This window comes from Sinohyriopsis cumingii, chromosome 14 (genome assembly GCF_028554795.1).
Source record: "Sinohyriopsis cumingii isolate HCF-2022 chromosome 14, ASM2855479v2, whole genome shotgun sequence".
NCBI classification, from domain to species: domain Eukaryota; kingdom Metazoa; phylum Mollusca; class Bivalvia; order Unionida; family Unionidae; genus Sinohyriopsis; species Sinohyriopsis cumingii.
Window position 1 is genome coordinate 97,027,310 of NC_142974.1, and position 26,847 is coordinate 97,054,156.

A 26,847-nucleotide genomic window follows, 5' to 3' on the forward strand; every position below is an offset into this window, starting at 1 on the left:
TTAATGTTAATTGTTTCTGAATTTAATATGATCCTCCTCCTCTGTGTATGAATATTATTCCATACTGAGAACTCCTTTCATTGCCTGCTGTCTGAAACACATATGCGTAACTAGCTTGAACAAGTTACTGTTCTTTATAGTTGTGCAATTTTCAACATCTCACAGGTATGGCCCCATGGGTATTCTCTCATGGATATCTCTGTTCCAAAAAGAAAGTTTTCCAGAGGTTTCACTAGGATTTTACAACTAGAGTCCAGGACTCCAATTTTGGTAAAAATAGGAGTCCCACCAGCAAAAGTTGCAGTCCCCTCCCAGAAAACTATGCAAGTTATAAGAATTACTGGTTGCCATCGATTTTAATTTTTACATTCTTTATAACACTGACATAGCTCTTGTTCGTCCATCAGAGTCTATATTTTGTCAATCCAAGGAAGGTCTTATTCAAAGCACTCAGATAGGCATCACACACTTTCTTATACTTGGCTACTGTCCCATCCAAACTATCAGTTCTAGCAGCTTTAGCACTCTCCTGAATCTTGTTACAATCTTTGTCAGTTTGCCATTGAACCCCAAAATACTCATTCAAGTCTAAGTCTCAACATGTCATGATTTCGAGGTACCGTGCACTGCTTATTTAGCTACACTTGGAAATGAACAGAATAATGAAAGCTAACGTTGTTTATTATATGTACTGTTATAAATGACCACATTCACATCTCTGGGTCTTTCTGCCTCTCAATTCAAGCACTGTAAATATCAGTAGATTTTCCCACCCAGTTGCCAGTCAAAGCCTTTGATCTTGCCGCTCAGCTATTGCAACATGTTCTTTTGATGTACTTTTATAATGGTGACATGTATTGGGGGAGGCTTTCAGCCACTAAATTATTTCATTGTAAATATCAGCACAGCTACTGATCAACACATTTTCCCCCAAAGCAGGTGGCTGAAGCAGGCCTGGCAAGTCTTTGAATTTTGCTGCCCACTTATTACATGCATATGGAGGACTCTTGCCTAAGTGAATTTCTGCATCCCCAATAAAAAAACTGGCATCCAAATATGCATGATTAAGCATTTCAGAGACCTGAGTTTTCACTAACATGAACTCTGCCAAAGATGCACTTCCTTGAATCAGTGCTTTGCTTCCTCTTATGCCAGATTTTTCTCTTCCATAATGCTGTATTCAGGTTGTAAGTCCAACATTCCCATAGTCTGCTTGTTCAGACATGAGTATCTTGAATAAATATAACTGGCATATTGTCCATCCAACATGTACAACGGACTCGCACTCAACATCAATTTTGGGTTCAAAATCACAAAGACATTTTCCCAATGTCCTACAAACCGATATACATGAAATTCATTGTCATCATAGCTATCACCAGCCAGTAGTTGCCAACTGAAAACATCGTTTCAATACAAGCCCTGTTGAGATTCAGCCATTTTGGTTTCCTGTGTGGGCCTTATTTGAAACGCACATTTGTAAAACTGCATGATGAAAATAACGTGAAAACTACCATAAAATGCTTGTTCCAAAGCCCAAGGAAATAATCAAATTTAGTTTTAAAACCATTCATGTTGAACCAAAGTATCTAGCTATCTGAATGTCGCATCAAGTGCTGCGAGACCGCTACTGGCAGCACAAGTTACATCGTGAATTGCACTTTTAAAGTTAAAAGTTCAATAAAAATTACATACTATGCGAAGCACGTTTTATATCTGCGACGCTGACATAATTTGTGGAACGCATATCACTGCTTTAAAAGTACGCAAATTCATACAAATTATGCGCACTCACATGTACTGGCATCATTTTCTGACCCAATGTTTTATTCACATTAGACCAATACAAGGGGGTTAGATGTGATTTTAAATATATATATTCAGGTTTTTTTTCTGACAACACCACCAGTGATTTCTCATTTTGCTAACACAACCCACAACAGATGTGATTTTCCTAACCAACCTTCCACTGTCAGAATTAAAATAGTTTGAAACACAATGTCCTACAGAAGATTTTTTGAAGTGCTGTCGGGGGGGGAGGGGGGATATATGTTTTACTGGAACAATCCTAAATAAAATATACCGAATTATGAATATATGAGTGATGTGCTTCATACCATATTGGAAAGTAGGTATCTTAACATAGTACTGGTTTATTAGTCCTTGAGATTTAAAATGACCAGAAGAACGACAGTTTGGTCTAGTTTGATTTATCCATGATCAGTACATAACAGGGTACAATCCATTTGTATGGTCTGCAGTGATGAGAAAGTGCAGTGGCACACAGATCTGAAACTGTGCTTCTTCAAAATAAAATTTTGTTCTTAATCTAATCGGTTGATGAACATGTTTTTTAAATACTAAATCTTAAAGCATTATCAGTAAATTAACCCGACACATTATTCCTGTCAACTTTAGTGATGTCCTTGTGATGCCATATGAAAATCACCCATCCTTAAGAACAGAATTAACAGGAAAATAGCATGTTAAGTGGTAATCCTAAGCAAAGATATCAAAAATAAATCATTCTGTACATTTTTCACACTTTACTATTTCTTTGTTTGACTCAAAATTGTAAACGTTAAAATAAATTGGTCCCAAATCTGTGACAGTGCTCAATTAAAATCTTTATTATATACAAATAAAATCGTAACAAAAAAGATGTTAGAAATAATTTACTAAGTAAAGAAGACAATTCCTGCTTCTTACAGTGTGATTTATAAACAAAATGTCAATATGACAAGTTTATCAGATAAATGAAAATTTGGAACAAGCAAAACATATACTGTACCTCTTCAAGAAGACAAGATTACATATGAAAAGTCTGACACACACCTATTATGATCTTTGTAACAGACAGGAAAATAATTCCATCTTTACAGAGAATGACATGATTAAAATTACCGGACTGCATTAGAGATACAATGTATACTATTTATACTCATATGTTAAGATCAACTACAGAAGTCCAAGAGCTGTGTGATTTCCATGACAACATACTGTATAAGACTTTTACAATTGATACAAATAATGCATACGTGTAACATTTCTGAGAATTTTTAAAAATTTCCAGTTGAAAAGATACAAAAAAGCACTTATTTTTTCTGCAATATTTGTGACTTGTGATCAGGACACAAAAAAGACAAATAATCAGAATACACGAAAATGTCCCCATTGCATGAAAACTTGTGAATAAGATCTCTTGACCATACAAAGACAGTGACAAGTTATGCCACTATGTTAGCAGCTAAATCATCAAAGAAAATCAACATCCACATCAATTTTAGCTGATTTCTTATTCATCATACACCTCACCCTCGATAACTCGCGCACAATGGGGTACAAAAACATAGACCACACTATAAGCAAGGATGCCAGTTACCAAGGGATCTAAAAAGAAATACACAAGTCATCCAGAGAACCGTGTGGGTTGGGGGTTGGTGTGGGAACTGGATTGTTTAATGACTAATCCTCGTTCTATAAGCGCATTGGGAATAACTGTCAGTAAAGTGCTTTTCTGATGAAGTTGTTCATTATTCTGTATAAATTACATTTATTTTTAAAAAATCCAACACCTGAAACTGGTTTCAACAACCAACACAGGTATGCAAAAACATTCATGTATTATATGTCACTGCTTATTGTTTTGCTGATTAGTCTGGTTCCTGGAGTGGTGTTTTAATAGTAATGTGTGAAACAAGGAGTCAACGAAGCAGGGAACCAGACTAGCTGTTGACAAATCACCAAACAAGATTTCTTTTTATCAAAAAACACATCTATTTTGTAAGAAATTTGTCTACATCAAAATTTAATTTTATATTCTTCTATTAGTACTGATGCTGCGATTTCAAGTAATAGCGAAACTTCTTATCAATGTTGAGGATATCTCATGTGAATTCAGGAATTTTCCCCACAATGATCCATATCTGTGAAACAAAGCTCGCTATTTTACTAAGTATTCATTTCACTTGGTTGCCTTGCTATCTTTAATCAGAGTTATGATTGGGTAGGTTAATTTAAGGTACACAATAACATTTATAACAGTGTTCAATTGATCAAATGAAATGAGTTACCTGATATATAACCAGGGTTGCCGGTTCTTAAGCATGTAAGATTTGTATGACTTTTACCTTTTTTTTAAAAAATTCCATCTCCTTCATTTGATTCAAAAAAGACATAATTGATGTGACAAAACAAAGGAGGCCAGCTTTTAATTTTGTGCAACAATGTAACAAATGCTTCGCTAGTCAGATATCAAAACACAGTCGGCACTTGGGTTCTCAAATAAACACTCGAGGACATAGCCTCACGGTAGATTAACACATTTTACGTTTAATTACAACAGGACACATTGCATTTATGTTGATTACACTTTAAAGGAACTAAAACAGAACTACAACACAAATTTCAAATGATAAAAATTATTTAATTGGTATTTATTTATTAAAGTACTGCCTCCACTGTAAGTGACATTACACTTTACTTTAGAATGCTGTCTGGAAAGAAAATGTAACAAATTATATGACTTCTTATTAATAGTTGATATTTCAAAATGATTAAAATTTCTATGTCCTATCCACCATTTTCAACAATAAAATGAGCAATATATCAAAGTTTCTGTTACCAATTTTGATCGCTATTTTCTTAAAGTTCAACAAACAGGGATTGATGTTTTGGTATTTTCTGGTTGGAAAAAATTTGATCCATGCCTGACTGACCCCCATGTTATAAGCGGGTTTGCACGTTATCAGGGTGCAAGTTATCGAGGTTGTGATGTATTTATATCTGGTGTGCTAAGTCCATATTTCTGTTTCATTTTGTCAAGATCTTCTTTCTTTTTTTCTGTGTCCATCTTCTTGAATGCCTAAAAATTTATATAAAAAACTTTGTAATTTGCAGTTAAATGTATTTTTCGTGACTGAAGAAATAGTGATGTTGATGATGAAGATGACAACAGTACTAATAACATAAAGAACTAGAGTAAAGTGAACACATTTTATCTAATTCCTTTCATATGTATAAATCAAAAATCTACAATACAGTTCTTCAATGAATAATAGAAGACATCTGCCCCAGAAACGGTAACTAGACACAAGTTTATAATAAACACAATACAAATAAAGAGGAAAACCCAATATACACACTATGAAAATTTATCAAAATCAATTGAATACTTTAAACTCCTAACAAACTTAATGCCTTCTCCCGATTCAAATAACATCATAAGATTAACATCAATCTGAATTAATTCTTTAAATAATATATGATACTTTATCATTTTAAGACAACAGATCTAAATTAACAGATATGCCAAATATGTAAATGAGAAACAAAAAATTACATTAACTGCCGACAAAAAGAATTTTACAATTTAGTTTAATAAAACTTAAATTCAAGTTTTCTTCTTAATTTATGTTTTGTTTTTATTGCACATTGATATTTTTGATGCCTACCCAATCAAAGTAATAGTTACATCAATGACACATAAGCCTGCAATATAACTCCTTCTCTTGCAAAATCATACCAAATGTCTTCCCTCAACCAGCTGAGCTGAGATTAAGGTTACAAGGAAAACAGACTGATGGATGCACTGATATGCAACAGATGGACAGACAGACATGTATGATCTGTCACAATATATCCTCAAACATACAGATATAAGAAAAAAACGTTTCAAGAAAATATTTCAGCAACTACTTTTAGTTTCCAGTGATGTTTCTACTAACAATACTCAATCAAAGGAATTCTAAGAACTGACCAACTTCCAATGAAATAAATTCCTTGAAAGTCATTGCAAATCTCCACAAAGACTATTACTTTGCCCACTACACTCAGCCACTCTGTCATCTACTCATAATCTTCATAGTTCATACTAAATATAATCATTCTAAATCAATTAGTGGAAATGAATTCAGGTTACAATGCAGAGTCCATGTTAACCAAGAAAATCTGACTTTTGACTTAAAAAACACTTTTCTCCTGAGAGTTGTATTCAGGATCTAAAACATATGTTGTTGTCTGCTTATCCTCCTAAAGCATCCAATCAAATACGTTCAGTTTTCCTCAATCAGTTTAAATTGAGTTCAAGGAAAACTAAGTGATGGATGGAATGAACACATTGATGAACCTACAATGTATGGATATAAACATGCACATGTTTCAGTAACATTAGTATAAAGAGAATCCTAATTGTCTTCGAGAAGTCCTTAATTCTGAAGCCAGCAGAAACTGTGGTGAATTTAATGGCATACCTCAGGGTCTATTCACAACAAGGTCTAATCAGGGACATTAGGTTATGGAATTCAACCTAATTTCTCAAAAACTGCACTTGAAAACCCACCATATGCACGAACAGTGTGTATTTTATTTTCAAGTGCTACCGTAATTATCATGATTCCCTCCTACATTTGAAATATATACTTCATTGTTTTGTAATTCCCCTCTAACTTTTCACATTTAATATACACCCTAATAGTTCTATCATAATAGTACAATATAATACATTTCTTTCAATATTTGTATTGAACAGAAAAGAAAGAAAAAAATATTGAACAGTTTTATAAATTTGTTCATGGATCACAAATACTTCAGCACAGTGCCTGAAAACTTATCTAACTGCAAAACATTTGAATATATGTACATAAATTCTTTGGCACATCCTTCACTGACTATCAAAGACCAAATGGTCTAGGGTTTGGGGAACTTTGTTTCAGAAAGTTCTTCACTATGTTGTAAGTACTTTCTATAAATTACTCACCTTATTTGACTGATAATACAGAACTACAAGGTATCTGTTACAGACGTTGAATCCAGACAAGTGATCACAAGCATTTTTAGCATCAAAGATATCTTCATATACAACAAAAGCTGTTCCCTTAGTGTCTGGTGTGTTACCGCTGCAAAACAAAAAAATCATGCACATGCTGGTTATATCAGTGCAAGACTGTCACATTTAATTAACATAAAAACCGTATTTTATATTACATTATGTAAGCTAGTCCGAGTTTCCTCTGACCCTTGCCACCTATTTTTGATATTTGGACGATTACTTTGGGGTGTAGGGTCAGGGTCAGAGTCCATTCCCTATCAAAAAGTTGGAATTTGCCGATGGCAGGTTGCGTGATTTGTAAAGTCATGTGACTGGGAATGCAAATGGCCAGATCCAGGTCAAATTTCAGCAATGATGTACTTTCGTCCAGTCTGACAGAGGATTAAAGACATGACAAATGCTATGCTCATGATTTTTGAGAAAAATCATATTTCTATCAATTTTATGCAGGTATATATTGATGTCTGGCCAGTAATCAGCTACCCCATTTCGACACCAAATGGTACTGGAGAATTCCAACTTTTTGATAGGGAATGGACTCTGACCCTACACCCCAACATAAATGTCTAAATATCAAAAATGGGGTGACAAGGGTCAGAGGAAACTCAGACTAAATGTAAGCAAGATTCACTGGATACAGGGTTAAAACCAGTGTTTCCCTTTATGCACATTTCTGCATCAGGGATGCACGCTGGAGAAAATTGACATGCATGTTTTGTTGCTGTACTTTGTGTTGTTCTGACGCAAAGGATTCGCATAAACTTATCAGGATTTATTTAATATCCAATGCTTTGAATGAAGGATGGCATCGTGTATACTTCAAGCATAGGCAGTCTGGTTCCCTGCTCCATGCGTTGCACTCCACTATTTGTATAGCAGAGTGCAACACAGGGAGTATATGAACAGGGAACCGGACTAGCATAGACGGTGCTCACCAGTTATTATGTACTTTTGAGGGAGTGACATATGTAAGTGAAGTTGTTTGCATTTAAAACATGCACAGTGGAGAGAATGTTGGCATACCTCTATGCTACTTTAATATAATGTGGATGATATTTCTTTGCATATTGTACTTTTGGAAATTGTATATGATCTAAGCACACTGCTAACTAAAATGACTGTGCTCAAAAAATCAGCCTGAGTTAGTCTGAAGTAAACTATCCATAGCAGCTATTAAAATAGGGAAAATCAATTTTACCAGACTAGACAAAACCAGCTTCTGAGAGTGCAATGAATGAATTACCAAATACATAAAATGTAAAAAAATGTTATTGGCTCTTTTTTTTTTATACAATTTATCTCTTTAGTTTAGGAAGTGAAATTGATCAAGTGGAGCTAGCACTTTTATGAAAGGTGCATATCTGGAGTAAGGCTAAGCTGTATACTCTATAACCCATATTACACCCATCAATCATACACCAAAATAAAGGGAATTAAAGGTTCTTTGAACTATACCTAAGATATACAAGGTCTTTTTTAAATATCTAGTATAACCAGCAAGGAAAGCCAGGGAAATTCTTTTTCTTTAAAATTCTAAACCTATGCAAATTACAAAATTCCTGTAATCTCGCAAGCTCTCACTTGATTTCCATCGAGCTCAGCAAGATGTTTAACCTCAATGCATGTTGCACTAAAAAGTGATCTCCAGATTAAAACATCATGCACTAAGAATTATTAGTGAAGAAAGTGAAAGAAACAGAACACAAAAAGTAACTGTAGATATAACTTTAATGAAAAGTGGATAAAATTCAATTGACTGGAATACGGTCGGCACATCCATTAGATTTACCCGTGTGACTTCTGATCATGAAGACTTCAAATGTGAATAATCCTTTCGTGACAGAGTTTAAGAATTTTAAAAAATCTGCCCTCGCTCGCCACAAGATATCTGGAGAACATCTAATACCCCAGACATTCTTAAACAACAAAGAAATCAGTAAACTTGCTGAGACAAATGTGTTATTTGGATAAATAAGTCATGGGGTCATTACAGATTTTGTTGGTTTTTAACTTGCTGCAATAAAAGAAAGATCTTAAAGTTCAAGTGTAACTTTTTAGAAAGAAGATTAATCATTAACCTTTTTAATTTTTGGATAAATGTGTTCTAGGACAAAGTACAATGAAACCGATGATAGTACATATTTTATGAAAGGCAGTAAATTGACTGCCAGTTGGTTAAAAAGATTTAATTGGCTTTTTATATCGGCTTATATGTAAAATGTGTTGGTCTATAATACTGCTACATAAAGATTATAACGAGACTGTTAAACTAATAAAATTATTATCTGAATTAACAATGCATTTGTTTGTTAACTGTGCATGTGATTTATTTGTATTTGTAGAGAGAATGTTGTGCAAGTTGCAATAGCATATTTCAGGCTGTAAGTACATTTTTTACCACCATATTTTTTTATCTGACCCCCAGTTCTGACACCAAGTTTTTTTTAAACCCTCAATTTTACACCCCTGGGGAATACACTGAGTTAAAACTTACTAAAATGTACAAAACATGACTCCATCATGCTTGATAACTGTTAGCAAGAAACTGTAAGACAAATCAGCTGATAAATAACAGTATGGCACATTATAGACCACACTATGCTTTACAGTCTACTAAGTAGGCACTACCTGGAAATCACTGATCTCAATGACCTTGATCTTGCTCTCTTGAATATAACATCATGTGCAGAATCATATTTTCTTATTTTACTTACCACTATAATGACCTTGACCTTTAGGCCATAAATCTAAATGTTTCTTTAGCACCCTACTTTAGAATGTTTTTTTTTAAATTATAGCAAAACCCATTTTTCATCTTATCAATATGTGCCTGAACTCTGTCCTTTTGACCACACACCACCTTAAATGCAAGTGCTGTACAAGCTTTGTTCAATGTATTTCATGAAGAACTAAACTTATTAAACAAAAATCCTTTTCTCAGTTACTGACTGATGTTTGAAATTTTGATCCCCAATTGTTCATTATTCACCCAATGATCATAACATTTAAACTTTTGACTCTAAAATCAATAAGTTTCTACAGTATACCAAGTGCAAGCCACCCACAAAGTTTAGACATGGTCTGAAATGTAGATCTAAAGTTGTTGTGCAGAAAAAAAATTCTTTATTCACTTCATTCAATCGCAATGACCTTGACCATTTGGTCTCTTATCCACAAAGTCATGAAGTTCAAACCAATGACATCATCTGTTCCAGGTATGATGTTGAATTGATGTTATTATACACATGTTTGTTTCTTCTTTCAATCACTTACCATGACCATTGACCTTTTGACTATAATATCAGTATGCTTCCTCTTTAAATCACATGCAAGCTATTCACAAAGTTTACTTAAAATCTGTAAGCATAATGCAGAGCTAATGTTAATGTGTGGAAACCATTTTCCTTCTTTCACTTAAATCGACCTTTAGGTCCAAAATTTCATCCTTACCCTATGTGCAAGCCATGCACAAAATTTGATCAAGGCCTATGATATACAACTAATGTTATGGTACAGGGACAGTTTTTATTCTTCTTTCGGTCAATTATCTATATATATATGACCCTGAAACTGATAGGTATCTTTCTTACCTCCAAATGCAAGGAATTAAACAAGGATAGGCATTAAATTTACTGTATATCTTGGGACAAGATTAAAGTGATTTTTTTTCCTATCCCAGAACTTATGATGAAACTTGTTTTTTACAAATTCATATGTCCCAAGACTTAAGAAATAAAATTAATTTCTGTTGAATTTGTGACACAAACACACATGAACACTGCATGCAACAATAAGGTAGATAAACAAAATGCATATTTGATACAAAATGAAAGAAACTAACCTTGTATTGTTATCATTTATTCCTCTTTTTTTCATCATAAGCAATTTATTAAAGAAATAATTTATCCACAAACTCTATAGCTTTGGCTTTGCACCACACTCACTATTCATACGAAGCAAATCTATGATGCCGCTAAGAAGAATGTCACAAATATAGTCCATGCAGCGAAATCAGCCCACTACACTACTAACATAGCTGCCAACCTTCCAGGCTCACAATTAGTGAAAATAGGGATAAAAAGTCGTGAATTTTGACACAAATTCGTGAAAAATACCATGACAATAACTCCATCCACTCTGACTACTCCGACCGTCAATACTACACTATATCAAGTTCGCAAAATAAAAATAAAACACTACATATATGCAGAAATATTTATTTATCAAGACATGATACTGTGGCAGACTTGAACTTCCTCAATTGCTTGATCGTAAATTTGTTTTCTAAACAGTTCCGACTTCTTGACTGCTGGTAGATCTTGGGGACTAAAATTGTTGACATATTTTCTGCAGCTAAGGAGGCCCTAAAGTCTGTCTTTTTTTTCCTCCTTAAAGAAATAACTCTTTCGCTGTCACTGTTGCTGTGAGGAATGCACAAGAGCTGCAGCATTTTTGGTTCTTCCACAGGAAAATTTGGAAGCGATTTACGAGTCCGGGAACATATGTCAGAACAAATGTTTAGCATGGTCTCCAGATGATAAAGATAGATTGTGTTTGACACAAGAAAACTCACAAATAATGCTTAAGTGTTGGTAGCCTGCGGGTCTTCCGCCAATGGTTTAAAATATTCCAGAGCTGAAATCTGCGAATTCTTAATTTTCCCAACTTCTACATGTTTTTTTGCAACCGACATTCTTCCTCACATCGTCTCTGCGATGGCACACTGAGTGCAAAAAGCATGAATGAATATCAATGTTTAATGTTAGAATGCACGGCCAATTTTTGATATATTCCAAATTAAACTTCACTTTTTGAGCAATACATTTCTTTTTCCTTGGTGGTTAAGACATTTTCAAAATCTTACATGCGATGCTGAACGGTAACTCGAATCAGTGTTTTGACGCATGCGCGGAGCAAATTTCCGGTTAGGCCCTAGTTTCTCTCAAAAGCACTTGTAAAACTACTCTTATACATATAGATTAAAAAAGGCTAAAATGCTTGCGACCGGGCCAACTGTACTAATCAGCTGTAGATCTACTAATATCGTGACCAGCGGTACCGGACCGTTTTGGCAACTGCGAATATCACGACTAGCGCTTAACTGGAAATCGGTTATTTTATTAAAGATTTAAATAATTGAGGATTGGAAAATTCGTGAATTTTTGTCTTACGGCGTGAATCCGTGAATCGCTGAAAAAGTCGTGAAATTCACACCAAATTCGTGAGGGTTGGCAGCTATGTACTAAGATCATGGAAAGTTCCAGCTGCAAAGAGCTCTTCGAGATTACTAACAAGCTAATGTCAAGGAACAAATCTACACTACTTCCAACTACCTTCTCTCCAGTCGACCTTCCGGACATGTTTGCAAATTTCTTACGTGACAAAGTACAAACCATTAGAGATAAGCTTGACACCACAATTTCAATTGACTCGTCATCACCATACAGTTGGGATACAGAATTTGAGCAGCAACCATTAGCAGCATTTGAACCTGCCTCTATGGAATCATAGGTACAATCCTGATGAAGAGTGCACCAAAATCATGTGAACTTGATCTAATTCCAACATCACTGCTACTTGAAGGCTTAGATCCAGTATTGCCTTCACTAACTAATGTTATTAATACCTCTCTCTCATCAGGGGAATTCCCATCATTTTTCAAAAGCACCATTGTAAAGCTACTACTGAAGAAACCAACACTAGACCATAATGATTTAACGAACTACCACCCAGTTTCTAATCTCCCATTCATATAAAAAGTCTTAGAAAAGGTTGTTCTATCCCAGCTTGTATCTCATCTGAATTCAAAGTCTTTTTAGCAATGTACAATCTCCATATCGCCCTTGCCACAGTACTGAAACTACTCTTCTAAAAGTAGTTAATGACATTCTGCTTTGGATAACAGAAAGATTACAGTCCTCACCCTCCCTGATTTGTCTGCAGCATTTGACACAATATATTACTTTACCGTCTCCAGCATGCATTTGGCATTCAAGATACAGCCATACTGTGGTTCAAGTCCTACTTGGTCAACAGGACACAAATTTTATCTGCAAATGGAATACACTCCAGCTCAGTTGATCTATGTTGTGGTGTTCCACAGGGGTCTGTTCTTGGACATGTTCTCTTCATTCTATACACTCAGCCACTCTCAAGTATCATAGATCATCATCCAGTGTCTCACCAATTGTACGCTGATGACACCCAAATATACAAATGTAGTCATGCAACTGAAGTTGATGCTACCATCCAAGGTGTAGAGAGGTGCATTTCTGATGTGAAATCATGGATGACATGTTACAAGCTGCAGGTGAATGATGATAAAACTAAGGCCATTCTGATCACAACACAAAGACTTTCTCATTCACATCCTTTACCTCAAAGAATAAATATCAGCAACACCAACATTAAATTCACACAATCAGTACAAAACCTAGGTGTTACTCTGGACAGCACTCACATTGCACCAACATGTCATGAACATATGCAAGGCTGCATATCTAGAGCTGACACGCATCAGCTCCATTCGCAAATATCTTTCAGTTGATGCCACTAAAACACTTGTGTGTTCATTAGTACTTTCAAGACTGGACTATTGTAACTCAATTCTGTCTGGTTCATCTCAATATCTACTTCAGAAACTTCAAAACACAGCTGCTCGGATCATACTTAGAGTACCACGATCAGAGCACAACTCCCCGCTGCTCTGTACCCTACACTGCCTAACCATTCGAACCAGAATCAAACACAAAATTTGTTCTCTGTGCTACGTTTCATTGATGGACTCTAGTCCATCATACCTATCCGACCTCACCCATGTGTACACACCAGCAAGATACTTACGCTCCTCTTCTGACAATCGTATACTCATTATTCCTGCTATGAAAAGAGTCATATGGACAGCGTTCTTTTGCATATCAAGGCCCAGCAACATTGAAGGAATTGCCCACTGAACTTAGACACAAAGACACAGTGATACCATTCAAGAGTGCTCTCAAAACTTACTTATTTCGACTGCAAGAACGAACTTAAAAGACATAATAATGTTTCCTACCTTAAATATTCTCAGCATGTTTTTTTATATTTTCTAATTTCTTTGTGTTTGTTTTTGTAATCATATCATTATATGTTTTTTTATCTTATAGGTGTTGTCTAATGTTGTAAAATGCTTAGACCTTCTAAAGATTAGGCACTATACAAAGTCCTCATCATTATTATTATTATATATGTAGCATATGAATCAATACTGTAGTGTATATCACTTATATCAGGTACACATGATACATTGTCAAATGTTTGAATATGTTATCAGACTAAAAACTGGATCCAAATGAAGCGAGGGAGAGCAATATCAATCAACTGCTTGAAGGCACCTGCCATTCACACATTATGCAGTGTAAGGTACCTGCCATTCACACATAATGCAGTGTAAGGTGCAATCAATTGTTTGAAGGTACCTGCCATTCACACATAATGCAGTGTAAGGTGCAATCAATTGCTTGAAGGTACCTGCCATTCACACATGATGCAGTTTAAGGTGCAAAAACACAAGACTGTATTTTATCCTCATTAATATGTGACAGTATCTTGCAAATAAAAATCATTATTTGAAAATACATTTACTGTTGAATGCAAATGACAACTTTTTCACTGGCATTGGTTTCAGAAAGGATAATTAAAGCAAGTTATTGCAGTGGATACTGTTTTACACTTCAGACATCAATGTCCATTTAAATCAATTATGATTACAGATGGCAAACAAATAGAAGTCCAGGTGACAACTGACAACTAGTAACAAGCAGGATATCTAATACAAAGTTATTTTATTACAAAGCAGCCCAACCCTGAAGATGACTGGATTCTTACAAGTTTGCCAACACACACACTCTATATGGAAGCCAGCTTTGGTTCCTTTTTGCAGATTTTCATCAGGATTATTCAAAATAAATTGAAACTATGGAATAGTTATTAAAGCAATACAATCTAGTGCTTAGTGACCTGACGTCTCCCCGCAAAGAAATTAAAATCATTCCATGAATTTGTGAAGGCCAGAAGAGAAGATAATTTTGCTGATAATATATCATTAGCACGGATAAAACTCTGAAGTATTTTGATATCATTCCTGGATAGACTATCAATAAAAAGGGGGTTAAATGTGTTAGAATTCACATGCGTGGTGCAGATAAAACAATCTAACTTAAATCCTCGCAGATTCCGAAAAAGGCGATATGTTGCCCCCAATGACAATTTTTCACAGCATTAGGGAGCAACAAAATATACCGAATGATGGACTGTACATCTGCAAGAGAGGGGTTGGGTTCAAGAGGTGATGCTGCAGTGGATTAAAGAGTTTTACTGGTTATACACAGTTTGATATTTTTAAGATAAAGATTACATTTGACTGCATTTTCTGACATGTAATTTTCAAATGATTTACAAGGCGTTCCACAACTTATGACTCAAAAAAAAAAGAATTTGTCCCAGAACACATCAGTTCACAAAAAATGATTTAAAAAACAATTCATGGTCTCCCAAGAAATATGGTGTCCAAAAATGTGTGGTAAATATGGTAATGGTAGGCAGTGGAAAACCTGAGATGTGCAGAAATAAACTAAGACATTGATATACAGACAAGCAACAAAATGTAAGCTCAGAGTATTTCTGGTGTAACAAATTTTTAATTGATTCATGTTAACAGAAACATTATGACCGCTATATATAAATGACATGATCTAACAGAATTTTGATGAAAGATCAATTTATCATGTAATGTTCATTCTCAAGATATGTTGTTGTTGTGGGGTTCAGCACACGATAGGCTATACATGGCGGCCAGTATTAATGATGGAGGAAGAACCCAGGAAAACCCCAGAAAGAACCACTGACCCTTGAGAAGCTACTGGCAAGCTTTCTCACATACCCTCAAGATATGAACAATAATAATAATAATAATAATAATAATACTTTATTTTAAGAGGTTGACTCATTAGTCAAGAACTATTCTCCCTCGAGGCCCTCTTAACAAGAGTATAACAATGCACATTATATGAAAATAGCAATAATTACTGTTTATTTTAACATGTTTAGTATTAAAATACTAAATTCCATTATCTATTAGAAACACATACATGCTCATCTTAAATACTCTAATATTTTCAGCAGATTTTACATGTAGTGGAAGCTTGTTCCACAGAACTGTACCAGAGTATTGGAATCTCTTTTCAAATTGCTCTGTTCTTGGTTTTGGTGCTATAACGTTTCCATGTGATACTGATCTCAACTGGTATTGTGCTGAAAAAAGACTAGTCCTAAAGATACTCTGGTGCAGTTCCATGTAGACATTTATATAAAAGAACTGCCTTGTGAAAATCTATCCTGGCATATATTGTGAACCATTTGAGTTCCGTAAATAATGCTTTTGAGGGATGATCAATAGATGCATTTAAAATTATGTGTTGCTCATTTTTGAATTTTATAAAACCTGTCAAGCTCAGATTTAGCACAGTTTAACCATACATATGACCAATAATCCATTGTTGGAAGAATATATGACTTGTAGTATAGATTTTGAGTTCTCATATGTAAATATTCTTGATTCTGCTGAGTAGGGCAATTTTGAATGACAGTGTTTTACTAAGCTTATCAATATGGTAACTCCATAATAAATTATTATCTACGGACAAACCTACAAGCTGTTCATGTTTGACATTTTCTAACAGATGATTATTTATTGCAAGAGAGAGTTCTGTGTTCCCTGACTTGTGTAGCTTCTGTGTTGTACCCAAAATCATACATTGTTTTACCTTCAATAATTACCATCCTATTTTGTTCTGCCCAGTTTTTGACTCTATTAAGATCAGAATTTAATCTCATTTGGATGACTTCAGTATCAGAACTAGATGTATACAAGGTTGCATTGTCTGTAAACAAATCTGTACTTGTGGATTCATTATTTAATGGCAGATCATGGATAATAGACAAGGACAAGGAAAGCACCAAAAACTGAACCTTGAGGAACCCCTGCATGAATAGTGCAAGTTTTAGAGCTAATATTGCCAATGCTTACTCGCTAAGACCTTTAGTTTATGTATGATCAAAACCAGGTTAAAGATTGATTGTCGAACCTGTAACAGTTCAACTTTTGCAGCAAAATGTCATGATCGAAGGCCTTCTTGAAGTCAAGGAAAACAATCCCAGGCATAAGTCCATTATCCATTTCCTTCAGCCAAAGATCAATTAATTTGGTAAGTTCTGTTTGGCACAAGTAGTACTTTCTAAATCCTAATTGCGCTTTATGAAATAGTGAGTATATTTTAAAAAAATTATAGACCTGAATGGCTACATGCATTTCAAATAATTTTAATAATACAGATAGAATTTAGATTGGTCTGTAATTCCCTGGATCCTCCTTTTCTCCTTTCTTAAAGATAGATGTAACCTTTGCACATTTCAGTGTTTCTGGAAAATTATCACTCATTATACTAAAGCTTATGATACGTGTTAATGACTTTGCTATTACTGGTGCAGCGACTGTAAGAATTCATGGACCAATACCATCCAAACCAGAGGATTTATTAATATTCACCTTAATTAGCATATCAAAAACATCACCTTCGCTAACATTAGCTATTGAAAAATAGTTAACATCAGGAATTTTAGCTCTTATGAATGAATGAGAGAAGAGCATCAAGTTCAAATGGGTTGTTTGTCTGGTTCTCAATACTGTTACTGGAGATGCTTATGAAGAATTGTTTCCACAATATCTTGTACAGATGTTGCTATATCATTTTTTTGCTTAAGTCTAGGGGGAAGACAACTTTTCTTGGGTGGGTTCAGCCCTTTTAGATGCTTCCACAATGTCTTGGTACTCTTACTTTAATCAATAGCCTGTTTATAGTAGTTCTCTTTTGCCTTATCTATCAGGTGCTTAGTTTTAATCCTCCACTTTCTATCTCTTTTCATGTCTTTTTTCTTGTGGAAATTATCTCTTAGGTGCCTAGCTTCATTGATCTCAGGGTAATCCACTTGGGTGTAATTTGGTGTTTAACACTAGTTGTTAAATTAAATTATGTTTTCAAAACTGTTGTAGATTAACCATTACAAGTGCTTACAATGATACAGTAAAAATTCCTAAAGATTTGGGTACCTGTAATTTATTGTCAGGCCTATGTTTGAGCATTCTACTGAAAAGAAAAGAGAGGATGGGTCACCATGGCAAGATTCCTGCTAACATGAACTTCTATAGGTCCAGGAGAAACACAGCTTTTACTTACACTCTAATTTGTCTGATGGCCCCATATTTTCCAAAGATATCATACATTTCTTCTGCTGTGATCTTATATGGAAGGTTCCTGACATACAGAATCCTGTTGACCTCTGGTGGAAGTCGCACCTGAAGTAATAAACCCCAATTCAAATATTAATCAATCAAAATTGACTGTATGCCATTATCATCAACTGATCCTTAAGGATAACTCTCAATGTAAGATCCCACACAAATGTTCCCTGATAAAGGCATACATATAGCCAATGACCGATGTGAAAAACTTCAAAATCATGAAGATTTCCCAATTTCATGACATATATCTAAAACATTTTGGGAAAAAATTTTGTGAACAGATGTTTGTATAAATGAATTTAAAACCAAAACGTTTTCATCTGATACCATTGTACCGCACATGATTGACACAACCTATGCTGTTACAAGTATTTAAACAAGACCAAGATTCCGCCTCAATAAATGAATGATCACTGTGACTACCTACATAAAGAAACTAGATGATACATGTACATGCTAGCTTATAAATAAGTGACCAATGTTGTCCCTAGACTGTTTTAGGAGGGAATAGCACTATGCCTTCTTTGGGGACTGTAGGAAAGAAGGGACTGCAACTTTTGATGGTGGGACTCCTGTATTTACCAAAATGGCTTTTGATGGTGGGACTCCTATTTTTACCAAAATGGGAGTCCTGAACTCCTAGTTTTAAAATCCTAGCGAGACCTCTGAATTCTTCATGACATCATCCTATTTTGTTTCCAGTTTCAGTATTTTTAAACAGTACTTATATATATATATATATATATATATATATATATATATATATATATATATATATATATATATATATATATATATATATATATATATGTGTGTGTGTGTGTGTGTGTGTGTGTGTGTATGTATGTGTGTGTGTGTGTGTTTGAGAAGTACTCACTTCATTATCATTATAAAATTAGCTGTTTTTCTGTGTCCTATGCTGATATGTACCTTTGATTGATTTTTCCTGTGGGACTTGTGTATTAGTTTAGGTACTCGGATTTATCATACTGGTTTACAGGCTATTACTGTTTTAGCTGAAATGCTGCTGGTCTCAACAATAACTCTGTGACTTGTAGGCAGCTTCTCTGCACATAATCATATCAAGACAAATAGCCACATACATTTAAAATACATGAAACTATAATAACATTGATGGAGTGAGGCTCTGAAATTAAAGATGTGGATCTTAAAGCTGCAGTGGAGATGTTTGTTACAATGGAGGTGTTTGTTATGGAGGTGGTTTTTTTTTTTACAATGGATGTGTTTATTACAGTTTAATCAGAAAGTGAATCTTGTATGCTGTGTTTCTTAAAAATGTAACAAAAAAAGTATCTGTGTAAGATATTGGGTTTAATAGCATATAAGCACAATCTTGGTTATATAGTGTCAAGTAAGTTTATATATGTATATTGCACAAAAACCCCACAAAAGCCAGAAGGTAAAAACCTTGAAATACAGGTTCCCTTATTTTTAAATGAACTTCACAATTGGTATTTGTTTGCATTTCACCAGTGCATTTAAGATAATGTTTGAACTGCAAGTGATAAATAGAGGATGATGATGCCCATGGTCGAATCTTACCATACATCAATATTTACGCTGGTTGGCAGTCCCAAACAATGAAGGATGCAGCCCATAGAGTGCATCTATTTTTAGATGGAGAGGTTTTCGTAATGTAATCACTCACTTTAATATAGCTTCATTACAACAGTCCATTGATAGGATTGCAAATTTATGGTTTATTTATCTGTGTAAGTCCTTGTAGTAATTTTAGGCAATGGTTAAATAGTATCTGATTTGCTATTTTTCCCGTATTTTCGCAAATACGTGTCAAGTCAGAAAACAGCTTAGACTTTAAAGCACATCTCGCAAATTCCACAACATAGCATTGTCCCATACGTTTCTGACCTACATAATTTGCATTTTAAAGTTAAATCTTTAATAAAATAATACCTTGGCTTTTCTTTCAATGATTTGTACATTTTTCTGAAAATATTTGCCCGACGATTTACGAAAACAGACAATCAATAAACTGGTACATCCCAAACTTAGCGAAGTTGGCTATTATTTCATGTTAGGCCTAGTGGTTCACTTACAGTTTCAAACTAATTTTATGACGAAATAGTGTACAAGAGGCAGTTAATATATATCCAGATCACCGATTCTGATCTTAAAACACATGTTTGTATGTTTTATCATCAAAGGATATCATGCAGAAAATTGATAGTTGCTACCTTACTCGGAAAAGGTTAATAGTCAATCAGCTATCAAAACATATGCTTGTGAATGGGCAAGAGTTTGTTTGTTAACGTAATTGATATCAAAACTAGGCCTAGCTACTGATGTCTTGATGAGTACATTTCGCTACAACACTAGAACTAACCGAGCTAAGGCGAGGGGCATTTAAAAAAAGTATGGTCAATGTACCTCTTAAATAGCTCTTGTTTGTCCATCAGAGTGATACTGAATTTTGTCAATCCAAGTAAGGACTTATTCCAAACACTAAGCTAGGCATCACAGACTTTCTTACGCTAAGCTACTGTCCTATCCGAACTATCAATTCTAGCAGTTTTAGCACTCTTCTGAATCTCATTAGAATCTTCGTTAAGTTTGCCGTTTAACCCAAAAATACTTATCCAAATTTCCAAATGGCATTTTGTTTAAGTCTCAAAAATGTCTTGATTCTGAGGTCGTGCGCACTACTTATTCTGATACATTTGGAAATGAACACAATAATGAAATCTAAAGTTGTTTATTTGATGTACTTTTATAAATGACCCCATTTACATCTCTGGGTATTTCTGACTCTGAATTCAATCACTGTAAATATGAGTACATTTTCGCATCCGGGCGCCAGTTAACGCCTTTGAACTTGCTGCCCAGCTATTGCATCATGTTCTTTTTGATGTACTGTTATAATGGCAACATGTATGTACATTAAGGGGTCTTGCAGTCACTGAATTCTGTCATTGTAAATATCAGCACAGCTAACTGATCAACACATTTTCCCACAAAGCAGGTGGCTGAAGCAGGACTGGCAAGTCTTCGAATTTTGCCGCACACCTATTACATGCGTATGAAGGACTCCTGCCTCGTTGATTTCCTGCATCCTAGATCAAAAATTGGGGTCCAAATACGCATAATTAAGCGTTTCCGAGATCTCTGCCAGAGGTTTCGCTAGGATTTTACAAGTAGGAGTCCAGGACTCCAATTTTGGTAAATATAGGAGTCCCACCAGCAAAAGTTGAGTCCCCTCCCAGAAAACTACGCAAATTATAAGAACTACTTGTTGCCATTGAGTTTAATTTTTACATTCTTTATAACACTGATATCGCTCTTGTTCGTCCATCAAAGTGAGTCTAAATTTTGTCAATCTAAGGAAGGTCTTATTCAAGGCACTCAGCTAGGCATCACACACTTTCTTATACTTGGCTACTGTCCCATCCAAACTATCAGTTCTAGCAGCTTTAGCACTCTCCTGAATCTTGTTACAATCTATGTAAAGAGTATAAAGACAATCCTAATTGTCTTCGAGAAGTCTTTAATTCTGAAGCTAGCAGAAACTGTGGTGAATTTAATGGCACAGCTCTGGGTCTATTCACCTCAGGGTCTATTCAGTAAATATCAGTACATTTTTGCATCCGGACACCAGTCAAAGCCTTTGAACTTGCTGCCCAGCTATTGCATCATGTTCTTTTTGATGTACTGTTATAATGGCAACATGTATGTACATTAAGGGGTCTTTCAGTCACTGAATTCTGTCATTGTATATCAGCACAGCTAACTGATCAATACATTTTCCCACAAAGCAGGTAACTGAAGCAGGACTGGCAAGTCCTTGAATTTTGCCGCACACCTATTACATGCATATGGAGGACACCCGCCTCAGTGATTTTATGCATCCCAGATAAAAAAATTGGCATCCAAATACACGTAATTAAGCGTTTCCGAGATCTCTGCAGAATAGAATTTGGATTCTTCTAAAATAATTCAGTTCCCTCCATCTTGTATGTACGGGATTGAAGAAAACCGGAACATTACTCTGCCAATTCTGTCAGGTTGTGAAATAATCTTGGAAGTAGCTGTTGGAATACACATCAATTTAAGTAATTAGGCAGACCAGGCTTCAATGTTACAACAATAAAGGCCTACAATGTTCAGATAATGACATTGTTTCCTTCCGCGGTATTGTTCCATGTGAATGAAAGTAGTTCAAAGTATATATCTTGCACAATATTTTTGCTTCTAGATAAAGTAGATTCTGAAAATTTGTATGGGGTGGAAAAGTAGATAGAATAAAATGTGATATACTAGTTTCCCCAGAAAATGAGGGAGGACTAAATATGATACACATATTTTCATTCATTAGGTATATTAAGATAAGATGGGTTAAAAGATTGCTGGAAAAGGAAAATGGAACATGGCAGAACTTAGTCAATACAACTATACTCAGAAATAGAAAGGATATTTGGAATTTAGGGAGAAAGAAATTAGAAGAATTTAGTAAGTCATTAAAAACAGTTTTTGGAGAGATGTAATTTTGGCAGTATCCAATTGGAAAGAAGAACTGCAAAGTCCTAACAAGTATCTATCCATGAGTATTTTAAATTTTGTCCCCCCTAAAATGATCTATCACTACAAATCCTGGACAGAAGCTGGTTTTGAAATTCTGAATGATCTAGTAGATGATCATGGTAATTTAATACCTTTTGAAATAATAAGACAAAAAACTAGAAGCGATGATTTCTTGAAATACTTCACCTTAATATCCAAATTTCCAAAAGCATGGAAAGATGCCATAAAAAGCCATTTAGTACATAATAATTTTGATAAGCAGGAGGATAAAATAATGAACTTGTGAAAACAAGATTCACTCAAGTTTGTTTACAAAGATCTTTTACAAGAAGCTAAAAGGCAACACACTGCGAAGTAAGAAACTTGGATGCAAGTATTTAATAAAAATATAAGTAGTGAGGAGTGGTCTGAGATTTAAAGCTGGGCAAAATGCTGTACCAAGGATACCAAGTTGATCTCTTTTAACTTTAAATTAATCCAAAGAATAATCGCTACTAATGATTTTCTAAAAAGAATTAACATATTAGATGACAACAAATGTACTTTCTGTAAGAGTGAAAATGAAAGTATTGAGCATTTCTTTTAGGACTACAGTATTACTTCACAGATTTGGTACCATTTTATTGAAGTTTTTGCACCTTTTTGCCCAAATATTGTACATCTGTCCAAAAAAGAAACATTCTAAGGAAGTGAACAACTGGACAGTTTAGGTAATTTCCTGCTTATTTTGGCAAAATATTATATTTATACTTGCAGATTCAATATGAAAAATCCTTCTATTTTTGCTTTTAAGCAAATAGTTGCAATGCATAAAAACATTGAAAAATACACTGCTAAAGTAAATTAAAAAAAGGGGACCAATTTCTTCAAACATGGACCTCAATAATGAACATGTAACTTGTCTCTGACTTGAATATTTATTTATTTAAAGAACTAATTTATTTTATGTTTTAAAATAAATGTACACTTAAATTAAAAAATATAAAATGATTTTAAAAGCAATATTGTTTATATCCAATTGACTATTTAATGTTATTGTCATTTTAATGGAAAAGTTGATATTTAAGGTACTGACAGTGAATGGTTCTTTTTGTAATTGAGTTTTCCTTAGCTACAGACTATTAAACATGCTAAAAAATTTAATGTGAAGAAAAAAATATTTTATGATAATAATAATAATAATGAGGACTTTGTAAAGCGCCTAATCTTTAGAAGCTCTAAGTGCTTTACAACATAAGACAACACCTATAAGATAAAAAAACCTATAATAATATTATTACAAAAACAAACACCATGAAATTAGAAAAACATTAAAAACTTAAAAAACATGCTGAGAATATTTCAGGTAGGAAACATTATTAGGTCTTTAAGTTTGTTCTTGCAGTCGATATCCAGGGATATTCTACTAATGAGAAAGAAAATTAGAGCGCTTTAGACCACTCTGCCACTCTGGGCCCCAAACATTGATTCTGTTGTTAGTCCTACATGTAAGACCTTGATGCTGATATTGATGTTGTGTGCATCAAGGTCTTACTGCCTAACTAACAACACTGTGTAGCGTGTTTTGATGTTGACTAACATCGTTACGAAATTAAAATTTTCAGGAATATTTCACACAACTGACAACTATAATAATGATGCTTTTCTACAAAGTAAAGTCATAATGTTTTAGTCAGACTTTACTTACTCTGATGTCTTTTCTCTAATAAATTCAAATTCTCACAAAAGAAATGGACATGTTTTCAAGTTTCCTTGGCCTACATTTCATTTGGCTGGAAAGCGATGAAAGTCGGAAATGCCAAAATTAGGTCAAGCTGAAATAATATTCTTTAACGAAATGAATAAAAACATATTTTACCTACTGGAACTGTAAGCAGCAGTTCATTTCATTCAAGAAACATATCCCCAACATGCACCTACTTGAACTTACTTCGGCAAACCACGACTAGTCACATTGCAACAAATTCAAATGTATGTCAACAGAACGTGAAAATGCATCCATTTGCTAGTATCATGTTTTCATTCCGCCAGGATAAAGACAGCACAGTAAGTATATTAGTTACACATAAATTAATGAAAGAGTGTCGATATAGGCTGCGAAGTGTGAGATGTTCCTGACACTTTGATTACTCATTCCAATTTCAACGACATCGGAACACGCTATACAAAGCCATTATTTGGATACTATAGTCTGATAATACAAACCCGTTTGTTTGTACCCCCCTAACGATTTAAATAATGTAAACCTTTAATGTGATAAAAAGAGCAAGGAACTTAGTCAATTCATTCATTGATTTATAGTTTCTAACTTGATTCTGAGTAGAGTGGCCCTAACTCCGGTCATCTTATGCACGTTTCATGCTTAACGGAAGTTTTCAGTGTAATAGACAGACATGCTCGGATCCATTTCCAGTTTCTGGACAAGTCTATTTTCATCAAAGGGGTGCATCACGACTACAGATGTACATACATTAAGTCATCTGCTTCCAATATTTACAATGTCGAATCAAGCAAAGGAAAATAATGATAACTACAAATTTGCTCTTCATGTGGATTTAACAAGCGGTTTAATTTCTAGGTTCATATATGCAGAGAGATATAATTCCAAACTCTCACGTTATGTAATTTATGCAATTATTCAGCAGTTGCCGAACAGGATGAACTACATCTTGATGTTGTCTGATGAAAATAAACTAGCCTATAGTGTAAGCAATATGGCGCCGTGTTGGGGCTCCAAGTGGCCGAGTGGTCTAAAGCGCTCTTCGTTACGGATCACTGCCATTTCACCTCTGTCTGCGGCAGTTCGAGTCTAAGATTCAGCCAATGTGGGCATGTGAGAAAGCTTGCCAGTAGCTTCTCGTGGGTCAGTTTGTTCTTTCTGGGGTTTTCTGGGTTCTTCCTCCACCATTAATACTGGCCGCCATGTATAGCCTATCGTGCTGAAAAATGGCGTTAAACCCCACAACAACAACAATGGCGCCGTGTTAACATGTTAAGTCTGTTAATCATGAAATGGTGCAGGGAATGCCAGCATTAGTGCCATACTGGTCGCAGTCAGGTTAAGAATTAAAAATCAGTGATTGAGTTGACTTAGTTCTGTGCACTTTTTATCACACTAAACTTTCTCGTTTTTGAAATCGGTGGGGGGGGGGTACAAACAAACGGGGATGTAGAGTCAGACTATAAGACATAGCACTAAAACAAAACCAACATGTGCTATGTCTTGCATTGTAGGACTAAGAATCCAGAAAAAGTGAATACTTGCCGCTTAAAGGTATGGAGAATCAAATTCTAAAAAATGACACCATTAATAAAATAGTTAATGGTGAATGCCTATATGACTTGTATTTATACTTTACCATACAGTATAGATAAAGCCAAAAGTAGCATGCGCCCAGCACGCTTGGTCATTCTGGTACTCTGAGATCATTAAGTCAAAAATGTTTGGTCCTGTCTTTTATAAAACACAATCACTTTCAAAGACATGTAAAGAAAATAATTATTATTTCAGACTTCATTAGGAAAATGTAAAAAATATAATGTCTTTCTTACGTTTCCCTTTCTGTTCATCGCCATCTTGACGTTTTATTCTAGACTGGTTGCTGAATATAAATACGTAAACATACATTTAATTCAAAAGGACATAGATCGCGGAATTGTAATATAACTTGAAAAACTAAACTATGTTGGGTTTTGTCACTCGTCTGGGTGTTTTTGGAAGGGTTTTTTTCTGCAGATCTCTTTTTGTAGATGAAAAAAGAACAAAATATGTTAAAAGTGTAAGTTGTGCCACTCTGCATTATATTTCGACCATCTAAATTGTGCAAAAACTCGAATTTAGGGAAAATAATCTAGGTCTGGAAAACATCGATAAAGAAATCGATATAAAAATTATTGAAAATCGATCAATTGTCACACAAAAAATCTTATTGGATTTATTTAGTAATTCGCGCATAGGCTTGACGTATTTTCGATTACAAAAGAAATAATCAATGACAAATTAAATCATGCATGGCATATTTTTAAAGGAACACGAAAATTTAAAGAATAAGTTTAGAAATTAAAACAAAATCCGCATTGTTATATTATCCATTCGGATTTCCGCAGGTGTAACAAAAATATG

At 34.6% G+C, this 26,847-nt stretch overlaps 1 protein-coding gene across 1 annotated transcript; it reads right to left on the reverse strand.

Moving 5' to 3' along the window:
* Positions 1-4,405: 4,405 nt before the first annotated feature.
* Positions 4,406-26,350, reverse strand: LOC149784447 (splicing factor 3B subunit 6-like). The gene is made up of 4 exons (XM_089932521.1): positions 26,277-26,350; positions 18,103-18,221; positions 6,758-6,896; positions 4,406-4,864 (listed from the first exon to the last, which is right to left on the reverse strand). Exons 1-4 carry the CDS (start codon positions 26,298-26,300, stop codon positions 4,760-4,762), a joined length of 387 nt encoding a protein of 128 aa, XP_089788647.1. The 5' UTR covers positions 26,301-26,350; the 3' UTR covers positions 4,406-4,759.
* Positions 26,351-26,847: the final 497 nt, after the last annotated feature.